Here is a 13,349-nt window from a genome sequence, read left to right as displayed (position 1 = left end):
ACCCCGAAAACCTTCTCGCAAGTTGCATCCAAACAAGCTAGGTAGGAACCAACAACCAAACCACACCAGCGGGTAAATTGTACGATCCAGCCCCCAAAACTTGCATCCCATCAACCAGCACCGCGCTCTACAATACCCTGCACCGACCAATACCACCTCGCGCTTGATCCAAGATCATATAGTGGACCGGCCCATAGGAATCCCGTCCCCTTCGCCCATGCAACAAAGATCACGGTGCGGTGCATTATCGCAAGTAGCGCACGCATCCAACCACCTGTCGTGTAGCAGTCTTCCACACCGCGTCGGCATAGAGCAGAAATATACGATGGATGTCGTAAAAAGGCAACGAGAAGAATGCCATTCCGGACCGGCGTTCTCTGTACGCACACGCTATACACATTTACTACCCACCTAGGTATATAGATTGGCAGCTGAGCTCCAACAACCACCCATCCGTGCTAATATTCCTCTCACCCCCCCCTTTGCTTGCTGACTTCGTGGGCTTCATCTCCAAATTGCCACGAGTGCGGACTTTGCGTCTATCTCCACGACAAAGTCGCCCGCATCTTAAGTCCCCCAGTCTTCATGGTCAATTCGCTGCGCAGGGTTTCACACAATTTGCAATCGCACGGTTCTCGCATGGGGTCTTTGCTATAGAACGTCACCGGAACAATACAAAGAAAAGTCCAAGAAACATCATCAAAAACGTGTTGCGAAAGATAGTACAGATAAAATGGAAGGAAACACATTCAACGAACCCGCTCGGATCGAAATCCCAGGCGAAGTCCCCGCCCTCCTCGCCGCGATCATGCCCCTCGCATTCGTCTTCCTCGTCATCGGCATCCTGTGGTGGCACTACTCGCGCAAAAACCGGTGGGAAGCGGCCGTAAAGAAGCAGATCGAGGAGGCACGGAGCGCAGTGCGGAAGAGTAGCGGATATGACGAGGAGAAGTCGCTAGAGGCGGGCGGGAAGCCGGAACTGGATGGCGGCGGGAAGGGTGCGGTTCCGGTGGGTTGCTGCGAGTTGGAACAGCCGGGGCTGCGGGAGGTGGATGGGAGGGAGGTGTTTGAGGTTGGCGGGTTGGAGGGCGTGGGGACCGAGATTGGGGGCGCGGAGGTTCATGAAATGGGTGGTGGGCAGGGGGTTGCGGGTGAGGTTGATGGGGTGGGTAAGGATGGGGTTGTTGGGATGGTTGATGGTAAGGCTGAGGGGGAGGTTTGTGGGAAGGATGATGGTGATGTTGGTGAAGTGGTCAGGTGTGAGCTTGAAGGGTGTGGGGTCCCAGAATTGGATGATAATGTGCGAGATAGCGAAGTGCGAAGTAAAGAGCAAACGTGTGGATAATTACTGTATTGAGGTTGATATCGCCCAAGACTTTTACGATACTTGGTTACCATGCGAAAAAGCGTGCATACACGAATACTTGCACATTACCAGACCACAGGAGTTGATTCCTATCTTGACTTAGGAAAACGTTGACAGTTTTGGATAGATTGCATCAAGTCTAGAAACATCAAAATACTTGATTTATCTTAGAACTTTTAAATAGTACTCGTCGTCATCGGGTCATCTGATAAAGGTATGCATGAGCACAGATATCGGTATTTACAACAGACCGACTTTTGAACATTGTAGCACTCAAACCTCAGACACTATTGGAAGAAAAATAAAAAACGACCACAGCCGCGAATGCGAGAATTGGTCCCTTGTTCCCAACATAGCGTCGTCTACAGCATGCACGGCAGCACAGGTGATAGACATTGATGCCTGATCAAGCATACCAACATGCCAAGGGCGTTCCTCCTATGTATGCATGTAGAACGGGTAACTCGTGTCAGCTCTCATTACGCCCGTGGGTCACTTCTTGTTGGTTTTATAGACATCGTATCATTGATTGAAGGGCGCGTCTGTTTGCGAATGGGTTGATATTCTCCGATGCACCAAAATTCTCTCGCTACCACAACTAGATTGGGTGTTGGATGACATTTGACTCCAAGTGTACTACATTTGGACTGACCGGCGAGTGCAAATCTTGCCTTCTTGCCATTGTACCTCGTGTGCTCGTATCTGCCATGCATTCAGCCCTATGCTACTTAGTACATTGTGCAATTCCAGCTAGGGGGGGGCGGCAAGGATGTTGGCTGAGGAATCTGAATTGGTGCCGATAGCCAACCAAGGGGTCGGTTATCACGCCCTTGACATTGACCTTCACGAAGGGATGTTGACTGAGGTGCCATTGACACATGTGCGGTAGGACCAGGACCATTCTCGGGGGACACCATTCCTGAAGCGACTTGCAGTGATCGGTGTGTGCGCGGCAGTCAGTCGTGTAGTTGACGATCGCAACGACACAACAACATAACGTTGCTACCCAGAGCTTTCGCAAGATTCGCTGTAGAGAAATATTGGATCGTCAACCATATCGTCACTCTCTATATCATCCTATACCTCGCTAAAAATGCAACACCTGTACAGCTCAAAAGTCAAATGTCTGGTGATTCAAGCGATCCTTTCTATGTCGGGTTGTGAGAGCACAAAAACCTGTCTCCTATTGGTTGCCTGGTAAGGCATGACACCACATTAAGTTAGACTGTTGCCTGGAGCTAAGCCCCTTTCGATCACCGACGGGGTGTTTTATACGCCGCGTGCTTCGAAAGACAGCTCAACCATGACGAAGTTGAGCCGACCAATTTGAAGTATAAGTATCCTTCATACCCCAAGTTTCCTAATCAGTCAAACCAACACAAGATTGGATTGGCCGTTTCTTATTTTGCCGGGTTGTGACCTTGGGTTGATTAAGAAGGTTCCATCTGGTGGTCCGAGCGTCTACCTCACGACTGGGTTCCCTCATCCGTCCAAATTGGTATATTTTATTCTCATATTTCTTCTCATCTGTCCCTCGATTACAGCCTTTCTTCAGCGTTGAAATGGCATCCGGAAACCAATCTTCTTCGAAGAAGTTCTATGACGGAAATTCGGCGAATACTATGTCGCCACCACCGTAGGTTTACCTCTCGAGGGTTTCCTTATTTGATCAATGTGCAATTGTCAATGTGCAATTGCACGTTCCCACGCGTGGACAAATTTCACAATCCAATACTGAACCTACACGTCTAAGGGGAAAATCAAAACCAAAAGCTGCTTCGAAAGCAAAATCTCAGAAACAACATAAGCAAACAGAGAGGCACGACAGTGCAGCGGAATCAAGCCCTGACAGTTTCGAAGAGACTGTCTACGAACACAAGCAACCTGCTTTAACATTCAAAGCACTCCAAAATTTGGACTCAGTCGCGGGAAGGCAAAGAGAAGAACAGTTTTACGAAACGAGGAAACAAAACGTGCAGCGGGCGGCACAGAGCCTTGGTTTCGAACTCCCAACAAGGATCCTCGAGCCGGAGAGGTGGGATATGGCGGGCTGGTTGGACGAGCAATGCGACCGATTCCACCGAAGTTCTTGAGATCACGAAACCGTATTGCTATGGTTTTCCGCTCGGCGCAGCGACTTTTCATCTTTGGCTTTTGAATTACCTCTCTATTAATTATGATATCCGGTCTCTTGTAGCTATTGTAATACTACGGAGACCATGCAAACGCTCATCCTTTGTTGCGCCTAGGTACAACGAAGCTACTGGCCAAGCATGAATACCACTTTTCTCTTCTTCATAGTCCACGGTGACACCCGTCCCTCGAAGTAATGATATTAAGCCTCGTGTCTCTGGTCCCAATACCTCCTCTGATCCATAGAGGAAGAACCAACCCTTCTCAGGACTCGCTTCTCTCCACTTCCTTATGTCTTTGCAGTGTCCGGGTGATACTAATGGGTCGTCCACGGGCACCTTGGGTCCAACGTACTGGCGTCCGTAGAGCTCTAGACTGCTGGAGTTGAGGTAATCACTGGGCGTGTTTCGATTGTTCTTGGAAACGATTGTGACCCAGGGAGATATCATGACTGCCAGTCCAGGTTTTTGGTGTCGCAGTTCGTGATGATCGGTCATGTACAGCAAGAAGCTGAGGATTAGAGTAGCACCAGCAGAATCTCCGCTCACGCAGATTCTTGACGAATCACGCGCGATAGATAGAACGTACTCGTAGCCTGCTAGAGTCTCCTGGAGCTGAGTTGGATATACGGCGTCGGGCACCAGTGTGTACTCCAGGGCGAATAGTGCAGGATTTCGGTAGCCTGCATCTTTGAGCAAGCTGACCCAAGCGAGTAGAAACTCCATATAGAAGAAACTGGATCCCATGGAGAATCCACCTCCGTGACAGTAATAGACAATAATGTCGGGTTGTTCTAATTGGTTATGCGTAATCCAAATGCCACGAAGGCCAGGCTACTGGCCATCAATATAGATCTAGAGCACACCATTGGAAAACCGTCACTTACCCTCTTGATTTCAGTCCATCTTAAAGGGGCAGTCAATATGCCATGTCGTAACATTCGGAAGCGTAAGAAGGGTAATGAGACACCCTTGGAGAAGAATACTCGCCCAAGCCATGCCGGCATACATGCAAACGCAAATCGAACGCAGCGAATGACAATATCCTGGAAAACGGTCGCTCGCTGAACAAATGGACTTCGATATTCATAAGGTGTAAGGTAACGTTCGCGAAAGAATTGATAAGGAATGACCAGAACTTGATATGCTGTGAATATAAATACTTTGCCGGCATGGTATATCTTCTCCTTACTTAGTGACGGCAGAGCGCCAATGAGCCATCTTGCGGTTCGCCATATTCCAACCTGAATCAGCAATTGAGGAGCGAGGAAGATCAAAAAGACAACACAGTCTATCAATGATATTTGTGACAGAATCATGCTTCAATCAAGCGGAAAAGACCAGTTCAGATTGTAAATGTACACTGATCATGTCGTCTGGGTAGGAACCTTAACCCCCAAGTAAAGTCCGTCGGCGTCATCGACAAGGTGAGAACTAGACTAAAAGGGTTAGCGTAGTCCTGCTTTAGGAATGCTGCCTGCTACATTCAGTATTCAGAGCAATTCTGTGAATTGACGAAGATGTGTGTATACAACATTAGAATTAGTAGCGGTTCATGTGGCTTTTTCACTCTATTGTGGTATCCTCTGCTCTCAGTAGCGAGGTTGTCTCTGATATTCAGGATCATCGCGTGCACGTGACGGGAACGCGGGTAAATTGCCAAGGCTTGCTGAATAACCTACCAAATTTCTGGCAACGCAGCCGCGACACCTCACTCATGCTCGCAAACGCGGCCTGTGTAGCCTCCGAAGTAGTTAAAAGCTCACTTTCACTTGACAGGGTGACAGGATAACCGTTTGCCTATCTCCGCGACCTTTTCTTCTTCCCTTCACCTTCCGTCTGCATGGCTTGAATAATACACTATTTGCCTGAGCCCTCTGTGGTCAAGCTCGACTTCCTTCTGTACATAACTTTTCGCGAAGGCTCACTATGGCGAACCCCGCTGCAGACCCCAAAGCTGCAGCGCTCAGTGCAGAGCTCAAGGAGTTCGCTCTGTAAGTCTCATCAGTATTATCAGCAGGAAAAAGAAATACTAAACCGAGCAGCTCCCTTCCAACCACAGCATTCCCGAAGAACTTCTTCTGTGCATTATGCAACCAACTGAGCTTCGACTCGTGGAAGCTGCTTTGCTGTAACAAGGCTATATGCACATCTTGTACGTCTCTACCACATATCTTTCTCGGGCAATGCTAATTTAGTCAAGGTTATGAGAAGCTAGAATTCCCCACCACATGCCCGTCGTGCGAGCACCACCCTCTTGAATCCGACCTATGTACCGTCAATAAATCTCTGCGCAACACGATGCGCGCCTGGCTCCAGAAGGCCAAGAAGAAGGAGGAAGCAAAGAAGGCTGAGACACCAGCTATGGAGGTTGCTGTTCCTGTGGCGAACTCTGCGCAGGCAGCCGGATCTGCTGGCGTTCTCACTGAAAATGTCGAGGAGGGCTCAAAACCAGATCTTGGCGAGGCTGCAGCTTCGGAGGTTACGGGTCAAGACACGGAGGCAGTAGTGCGCGCAGGCTCAGTTGGGTCACAAACCAAAGAGGTAAGCTCTTCGCAGCACTCTTCCGGTTGCTCTTCACTTGCTTATATAGCCCAGAATGCAACCTCTCTTTCCAATGATGATGCGCAGCGCAGCGCTAGTCTTGATGCCCAGAATTTGGAGCAAAGTGTTGAGCCTTCATCTGCGGTTGAGGATTCCAGTGCAGCGCAGAACCCGACGGACGGCTCGGGGGATGGCTCTTTTGGGAACAACGCAATGTTCAATGGCATGCAGGGGCAGTTCGGCTTCGGCTTCAATCAAAATCCCGGAGACATGAATGGCATGGGCTGGAATGGCGGTATGCCTCCAATGAACGGCATGATGGGAATGATGGGTAACATGAATCCGATGGGTAAGTCATCCACTATAATCGAATATCTAGAACTTGGAAGCTAACTTCATCGCCAGATTTCAACAACATGAACTCAATGAATATGCCCAATATGCCTAATGGCATGTACGGAGGCTTTGGTGGGAACATGGGCATGCCTGGCATGAATGACATGTCCATGATGAACTACGGAGGCGGGTTTGGCAATGGTTGGCAAGGCGGGATGAACGGAGCAGGTTTTGGGAACATGAACGGTTACAACCAAATGGGTGGATATAATCAATCTGGACCACAATATCCCCAGATGATGAACCAGTTGCCCAAAAATAATTTCCAAAACCAGAATCGTTTCAATGCCCAAGGGGCAACATTTGCGCAGCACAACAGACGAGATAGCCAAAGCAGTTTTGGCAAACAGCAGGGTCCTAGCACGTCTAGTCGGCCTGAAAGCCAAAATGGCCTGCAAAACGTACGTCGACTCAATAATGCGTCCGTCACTCCAACGGCGCAATCCCCAACCACTCTCAAAACTGACGTACCCGGTTTTCAGCGTGACGGAGAGTCCCCTACAGTTCAGCCCGGAGCCACCATTGACAACAAGAAAGATGGTGAGCAGGTTGAGGGGGGTTCTGCTGATGATCAAGAAGGTAATGCTAAGGTCGAAGACACCTCTGAAGTGGTGCACTCGATCGAAGCTCAGCAGGATGACGCCACAAACCAGTCAAGTAACCTAGGACAAGCAAATGGGGAGGAGATGAACCAATCCAATGGTCTCAACCAGATCCAAACTGTAGACTCGGATGAAATCAACACATCAGGATTCGACCAATCGAACATGATGGCGAATCAAATGTTCCAACAGGGCATGATGAATGGGTTTCCTAACAACGGATTTGATATGAATGGACCGTACAATTCTAATATGGGCTTCCAACCCCATAACGCTTATGGGCAGAACGATTATGGGCACCAAGGAAGCTATAACCCAGCATATGGCGCTGCTACTGTACTGACAGGCGAACCACGAGGCGTTGGTGTTGAAGGCGCGCCTACAGGTCCACGAGCCATGAGAGAAGGTAGACCCAACACAGGCTTCTCGAGCCGGGCGAACAACGCTAGATTCAATTCGCAAACATCAACACCAACCGTCCAACAAGCACCATCACTTCCTGCTGCTAGTCCCTCTAGGCAAGGGCGAGGGTATGCATTCATCATGAACCGGCATTTGAGTAAAGCTAACACGGTTCTAGAAGTCCAGAGCGAGACGAGACCCTACGTACAAAGGATAAATCGCCATCTCGTTCGCGGTCCGGATCTCGAGCGAAAGACAACGGTGATAAAGAGGCCGGTAGAGATCGGTCTCGGTCCGCTGATCGGGAATCTCGAAGAGATCCCCGTGAACGGTCCCAAACGCCTACTTCGGAGGATCACGAACGTCGTAAGGAACGCCGCCGTCACCGATCTTCCCGCTATGATGATCGTGATGGGCGTGATGAGCAGCGTGACGATGACTACGATGATCGGCACCGTGATGATGATCGAGGTGACAGAACCCGGAGTGCTTCAGTAGACTCTAAGCATCGTAGCAGAAGAGACAAAGACAGACATCGATCATCACGCTCCCATCGTGAGCGAAGTCGCGAGCATCGGCGTCGCCATCGATCTCGCTCCCCTATCATTGAGGAACGCTATGAGGAAGAGGGACACGGCAATGGCAACAGCATGCCTTCTGAACTGAGCAATCGTCATAAGAGCAGGAGTGAGAGGGGGCACAGAGATCGCTCACGAGATCGTGAACGTGAACGGGATCATAACAAAGACCGACGTGATCGTAGAGATCGGGATCACGACCGAGATTACGAATATGAGAAAGAGAAGGATAGATCGCGAGACAAGGACAGGGATAGGAGGCGCTCCAAACGCGACCGCGACGACGAGCGAGATCGAGAATACGACGATGAGAAATATCGTTCCTCCCGCCGAAGCCGCAAAGATAGGGATCGTGAGCGAGATCGTGATCGAGACGATCGGGATTATGATGCCAAAGACTCGACCGCGGCTCGTGACGCATCCCCACCCATGAACGCGCCTACGGGTCCCTCCGCGAACGGCTTCTCCATCCGCGGCTTCAGCAAAGCGAAGAAGGATAAACCCGACTCCTCGTCGAAACCCATGCCTCCACCAACTGGCCCACGCAGTCTCCAGCCTCCTAAGGGTCCCGCTGCAGAACGTCGGGACAGCCGTGACCACAAGCGCAAGAGCAGCGTCAGCAGTACACCAGCGACGCCCACTACACCAACCGTAGATGACCATTACGCTGCTGAGCGAGAACGCAGCAACAGAGACCGCGTTTTACAGACACTCCACGGCCGTGCCACTGGGCGGGCGGAGTCCGCTTCATCCAAGCCATCATCGTCACGACAGAACCCCAGCTCCAAGCGCAGCCACGACAATTTCGATCGTGACCATGCCAGAGACGAGGACAGAGACGACAGAGATGACAAAGGCCGAGACAGTAAAGTCCCCACCGGCCCCTCTGCACACAGAGACAAGCGCCGCAAAAGCGGCGAAGCCACCAACTCCATCGCCAGCCTCTTCACCGCCGGTCTGCGCAAAACAGCAGGCAAGCGCGAGCGTCGAGGCGGCGTGAAAATGGAGGGCGACGTAGAAAGAGAACTGGACAGATCCGAGCGGGAACGGGACCGCAGATGGTGAAATGGAGACAATACGTACCTCCAATCACCATCTTCCCTCTCACTCTTCTTCTCTCCTCTCTATTCTTTTCCCCCTTCAATTACTACTTGTATCCACATATAATCGGCAGTGCAACACGCGTCCACAAGTACATACATTTGTCGACCCTCGACACTTGCCTGAAGTATAATATTATATTACCCCCATTCGAAATGTACTATACCCTACATCCCAAAAAAAGAGCGTATCAGGTTAACTACCTCCCTATATTTGTCCTCATTCTAAAAAGTTGAAAGAGGTACGTACGTACTAGTTTGTAGTATGTACATATATAGCAGAATTTAAAAACATGCCGACGGTTTTGTCGTTGGTGTAAATGTGTGTGTCTTTGGTGGCTGTGATGTTGTAATGTGGATGTGAATGATGTGAGGATCTGTATGGTTCATTCCCTCCTTTTTTCTTCCTTTTTTCTTCCTTTTTTCTTCCTTTTTTCCCCCGTGACTAATGACGATTTTGATGACTGTGAGAGGGGTTCTGAGGGCTGATGGGTGTTGCCTATGGTGGTGTTGATTTATATTGGTTTTCTAGTATTCAAGTTCAGCGAAAATTGCTCGTTTAAAGTCAGATAAAAACGTTTTGAGCAGATGGGAAATATTTGTCATATAATTCTCTTTTATTTTCTTTAGGATATCTAATAACACTTTTACTCAAAAATTTTCTAGATTTAGTGTCTTGTTCCATTGACGTTCTTGACTCCCTGTCCGAGCTGGCTTGCGACAACAGTAGCCTCCCTGATAGCCCTGCTGATACCAGCTCTCACACCAGCCTCTTCAAGGGCAATCAAACCACCGATGGTGCAACCTCCGGGTGTAGAGACCTTGTCCTTCAAAACAGCGGGGTGTTCTCCGTTTAGGACCAAGCCAGTTGCTCCACGCATGGTCTGCGCGGCCATTAACTGTGCCTCCGCCCTAGGCAGACCCATAGCAACACCTGCATCAGCAGCAGCCTCAAGGACCAACGCAAAGAAAGCAGGACCCGAGCCGCACAGCGCGGTCGAAGCGTCCATCTGTGCGGGAGCCAACGTGACAGTGCGGCCGATGGAGTTGAATATCCAGTTGACCAATTTGAACTGTTCGTCCGAGAGAGGGGGATCCGAAGACTGAATAACGCTCATGGATTCGCCGACAAAGGAAGCGGTGTTGGGCATCACTCTGACGACCCTGCATGCGTTCTCCGGGATGCCTGTTGGGTAGAGGAATTCTTCGATCTGCTCCTTCGTCACGCCGGCGAGGATGGAGACGAGGACCTTTCCAGCGATGGCCTCCCTCATGCCCTCTGCGCCCAAGATGTCCCGGAAGCCATGGGGCTTGCAGGAAAGGAGGAGGATGTCGGCCTCCTTTGCACCGGTGAGGTTGTCGTTTGTGAGGGTCTTGAGGGGGAAGTTGTAGTGTCCCAGTGCGGCCTTGACCTTCTCTTCAGCGGGCTTCCAGGTGTCGCAGGCGACGAATTTGGAGGGGAGACGCGAGGGCTTAGTGTCATCTGTGGAGGAGGAATCGGCGAGCGCAGATTGCGTTTTGGCTTTGGCGAGAGAGGCCATGACGCCGCCCATGATGGCGATGCCCATGGTGCCTGGATGTGAATGTGATTAGACCATGGCGGGGCTATATCGAAAGGGAGATTTGGGTATATGAGGACTCACCTGAGCCGAGCACGGTGAAAGTAAGACCTTCTGAGGAAGACATGTTGTAGTAAATTGTGTGACTGTTTGATTCTGGAAAATCTGGGGTTCAATTGCGGAGTGTAGAGGGACCTTTTAAGTTCCAAAGTGACTAAACTAAACAATGTGAGTGGCGGTTACAATCGGGGTGGGATGATGTTCTAGAAGCTCGGACGCTTTTTCGGAGGTCTCTTCGGAGGGCAGCTTATCATGCATTCCTGCCACAGGTCGAGCTACTGGATGTCGTATCGCCTTTTCAGCCTCGTGATGGGTAAGAATATTTGCTAGTCTATGATTTATAATTATACATAGCGAGATCACTGGCTGACTTCGTACCTTTCCTATCCGAAAGGTATATCAACCTATCCTTCTCTTTTCGTCCTAGTCTGGATCCGGAGAGCTTCGTTCTTTTACGGTGGGCTATACAAGCCATACCCGCAAACATCCCACAACGTCAGTCCTCAACATAGGTGGAACCCGCCTTCCTCGTCGCAATTAACATCTTCACCAAGACCGCCCGCCATGGATCCCTTCGAAGTGCGGATGCGCTTCACCTCGCAGCTCCAACACCTCAGTGCCTCTGTGACAGCGGCGCAAAAAGCTGCAAACTTCGCCCTCAAGAACCGCGAAATGGACGAAGATTTGCATTCATGCATACTGGAACAATTGGAGAGAGTACGCTCCCATGATCACGATCCTCTCCACCCTTTTTAGGGGAATCTATGATCTTCGTATTAACGCGGAATAGAATAATATGAACAATCGCGCTAACATCATGTACTTCATCGAACACCTCTGCGACCTGGCCCTGCGAGAAAACCACCCTGAATACGTCCGCATGATGCAGCGCGACATCCTGCGCGTGATCGATGCCGTCACACCCCCTGATGGTTCCGGCGCCGCAAACGTCAAGGTTGTCCGGCGCGTACTATCCGGTCTACAATCGAAAGAAGTTCTTACGCTGGAGACGGTGGGGGAACTGGAAGCAGTATTGAAGGAGAGAGACATTGCGCCGAGTCATCCATTCATCAGTGGCGACGGCGCGGACACAAATGGCGCAAAGCGAGGTACGGGACGAGCGTTGGATAAACGACAAATCGAGCAGCGTATAGAAGAGGATCGGGAACGACATAAGAGGTTAAGAGAGAGCATTTGGGCTATCCCGAGTGGGCAAGGCGAGGAAGATGCGGAGTTCGAGAAACTCTGGGATGAGGCCAGTGATATCGGAGAGGATGACTACGAAATGGGAAAAGAGGATCAGGAAGAGCGGAGGCAGATCATCGCATTGGGCTGAATGTCGCTCTATTCGGTTCGGACGGTTGAGATGGCACATTTAGGCGTCTTGTGGGATTTGAAGCACCGCTCATGATACATCTGCATTGCTTGGCGTTATACGGGAGAGGATTTGGACAGGGAACTAGTTCAGACTGGAGAGATACCATTTAGGCACGCATACTTGAATCTATTTTATCTGTATCGAACACATCCAAGAATCACAAGTTATCGTATCTGTACACGCATTAATGCTGAAATATAGTACAGTGTATGCATCCATCATCGCCTGGACCGTTTTGTCCCCTAAACAGCAGTCCTTTATTCCATGACGACAGTCGCACCGAGGTCCTTCAAGGTCTTGACGATCTTCTCTGCCTCCTCCTTTGGTACACCCTCCTTCATCATCTTCGGTGCGCTTTCCACGAATTTCTTGCTATCCACCAGTGACAGTCCTAACATGGCCTTGACCTCCTTGATGACCTTGGGTTTTGCTGCAGCATCGAACTTCTCGAGTTTGAGGTTGAAGAGGGTCTTCTCTGCAGCGGCGGGGGCAGCCTCTTCCTCTTCAACAGGTGCGGCTGCTGGTGCGCCACCAGCGCCAGGTCCAGCAACGAAACCACCAACGGGCATATCAGGGATGTTGAGACGAGTCTATAATAAATTGTTAGTTTGAATTGTCTTCTCTATTGACCTATGTGGCCTAAGGCATATGTCGTGATCATGCTTCCGCTGTATTGCGGAAGGCATTGGGACCTCCCCGCACGGTAAATCAAATATATTGCTTACCTTGAGAGTCGAAACAAGGTCTGCGGTCTCCAAAAGAGTCAATTGGCTGATTTGATCCACGATAGTAGCGATCTTAGGGTTTGTTGGTGCGGCGGCCGCATCTGTGCTTTGCCATCTCCGCGAGGATCGTTGCTGTGCGAAGGAGACTGTGGGGCGGACGACGGAGATTGAGCTGCGAGCATTGCATACGCATCGCCCAAGGGCGCGAGAGACAGGGGCGGACATGTTTGCGATTTTGGCGGACGTTCGAGGTGCGATTACAGATGGTGTGGTCGGAGGTGAGGTTTCGCTCCGCAAAATCTCGAGATGGGTATTGCGTAGCGCTAGGCGATGTTCGTCGTAGAGCCTTGGCAAGAAACTTCAATCTCGAACTTTTTTTTTGATGGCGAACCTCGAAACATTGAAACACAACAATTTGGGCCAACTAGCGATTTTTTTGCGTCGAAACTATGGGAAGGCGCCCCGGAAACATTTTCAATCAGTTCGCCCTCCAAAAATCAAGGGTGT

The 13,349-nt window shown here is 50.3% G+C and overlaps 6 protein-coding genes across 6 annotated transcripts; 3 read left to right on the top strand and 3 right to left on the bottom strand.

The window, feature by feature from the left end:
* Positions 1-733: 733 nt before the first annotated feature.
* On the top strand, positions 734-1,345 carry BU24DRAFT_461558 (uncharacterized protein; the record flags this gene model as incomplete). Its single annotated transcript, XM_033531898.1, has 1 exon — positions 734-1,345. The coding sequence occupies one exon, from the start codon at positions 734-736 to the stop codon at positions 1,343-1,345; it is 612 nt and encodes a 203-aa protein (XP_033383645.1).
* A 2,128-nt stretch (positions 1,346-3,473) lies between these two features.
* BU24DRAFT_491568 (alpha/beta-hydrolase) lies at positions 3,474-4,870 on the bottom strand. The gene is made up of 3 exons (XM_033533809.1): positions 4,691-4,870; positions 4,386-4,645; positions 3,474-4,332 (listed from the first exon to the last, which is right to left on the bottom strand). Exons 1-3 carry the CDS (start codon positions 4,815-4,817, stop codon positions 3,541-3,543), a joined length of 1,179 nt encoding a protein of 392 aa, XP_033383644.1. The 5' UTR covers positions 4,818-4,870; the 3' UTR covers positions 3,474-3,540.
* Positions 4,871-5,212: 342 nt separating this feature from the next.
* BU24DRAFT_421608 (uncharacterized protein) lies at positions 5,213-9,533 on the top strand. The gene is made up of 7 exons (XM_033527766.1): positions 5,213-5,492; positions 5,544-5,653; positions 5,702-6,042; positions 6,097-6,391; positions 6,448-6,839; positions 6,921-7,570; positions 7,621-9,533. Exons 1-7 carry the CDS (start codon positions 5,428-5,430, stop codon positions 9,083-9,085), a joined length of 3,318 nt encoding a protein of 1,105 aa, XP_033383643.1. The 5' UTR covers positions 5,213-5,427; the 3' UTR covers positions 9,086-9,533.
* A 185-nt stretch (positions 9,534-9,718) lies between these two features.
* On the bottom strand, positions 9,719-10,894 carry BU24DRAFT_421607 (pyrroline-5-carboxylate reductase-like protein). Its single transcript, XM_033527765.1, has 2 exons — positions 10,764-10,894; positions 9,719-10,693 (listed from the first exon to the last, which is right to left on the bottom strand). Exons 1-2 carry the CDS (start codon positions 10,804-10,806, stop codon positions 9,789-9,791), a joined length of 948 nt encoding a protein of 315 aa, XP_033383642.1. The 5' UTR covers positions 10,807-10,894; the 3' UTR covers positions 9,719-9,788.
* A 312-nt stretch (positions 10,895-11,206) lies between these two features.
* BU24DRAFT_421606 (uncharacterized protein) lies at positions 11,207-12,275 on the top strand. The gene is made up of 2 exons (XM_033527764.1): positions 11,207-11,456; positions 11,530-12,275. Exons 1-2 carry the CDS (start codon positions 11,304-11,306, stop codon positions 12,073-12,075), a joined length of 699 nt encoding a protein of 232 aa, XP_033383641.1. The 5' UTR covers positions 11,207-11,303; the 3' UTR covers positions 12,076-12,275.
* Positions 12,201-13,125, bottom strand: BU24DRAFT_421605 (ClpS-like protein). Its single transcript, XM_033527763.1, has 2 exons — positions 12,843-13,125; positions 12,201-12,707 (listed from the first exon to the last, which is right to left on the bottom strand). Exons 1-2 carry the CDS (start codon positions 13,065-13,067, stop codon positions 12,375-12,377), a joined length of 558 nt encoding a protein of 185 aa, XP_033383640.1. The 5' UTR covers positions 13,068-13,125; the 3' UTR covers positions 12,201-12,374.
* Positions 13,126-13,349: the final 224 nt, after the last annotated feature.

The sequence above is a fragment of the Aaosphaeria arxii genome (assembly GCF_010015735.1).
Source record: "Aaosphaeria arxii CBS 175.79 unplaced genomic scaffold BU24scaffold_4, whole genome shotgun sequence".
In the NCBI taxonomy this organism is placed as follows: domain Eukaryota; kingdom Fungi; phylum Ascomycota; class Dothideomycetes; order Pleosporales; genus Aaosphaeria; species Aaosphaeria arxii.
Note: the sequence above shows the minus strand (reverse complement) of the source record. Positions and strands in the feature narration are given on the sequence as shown.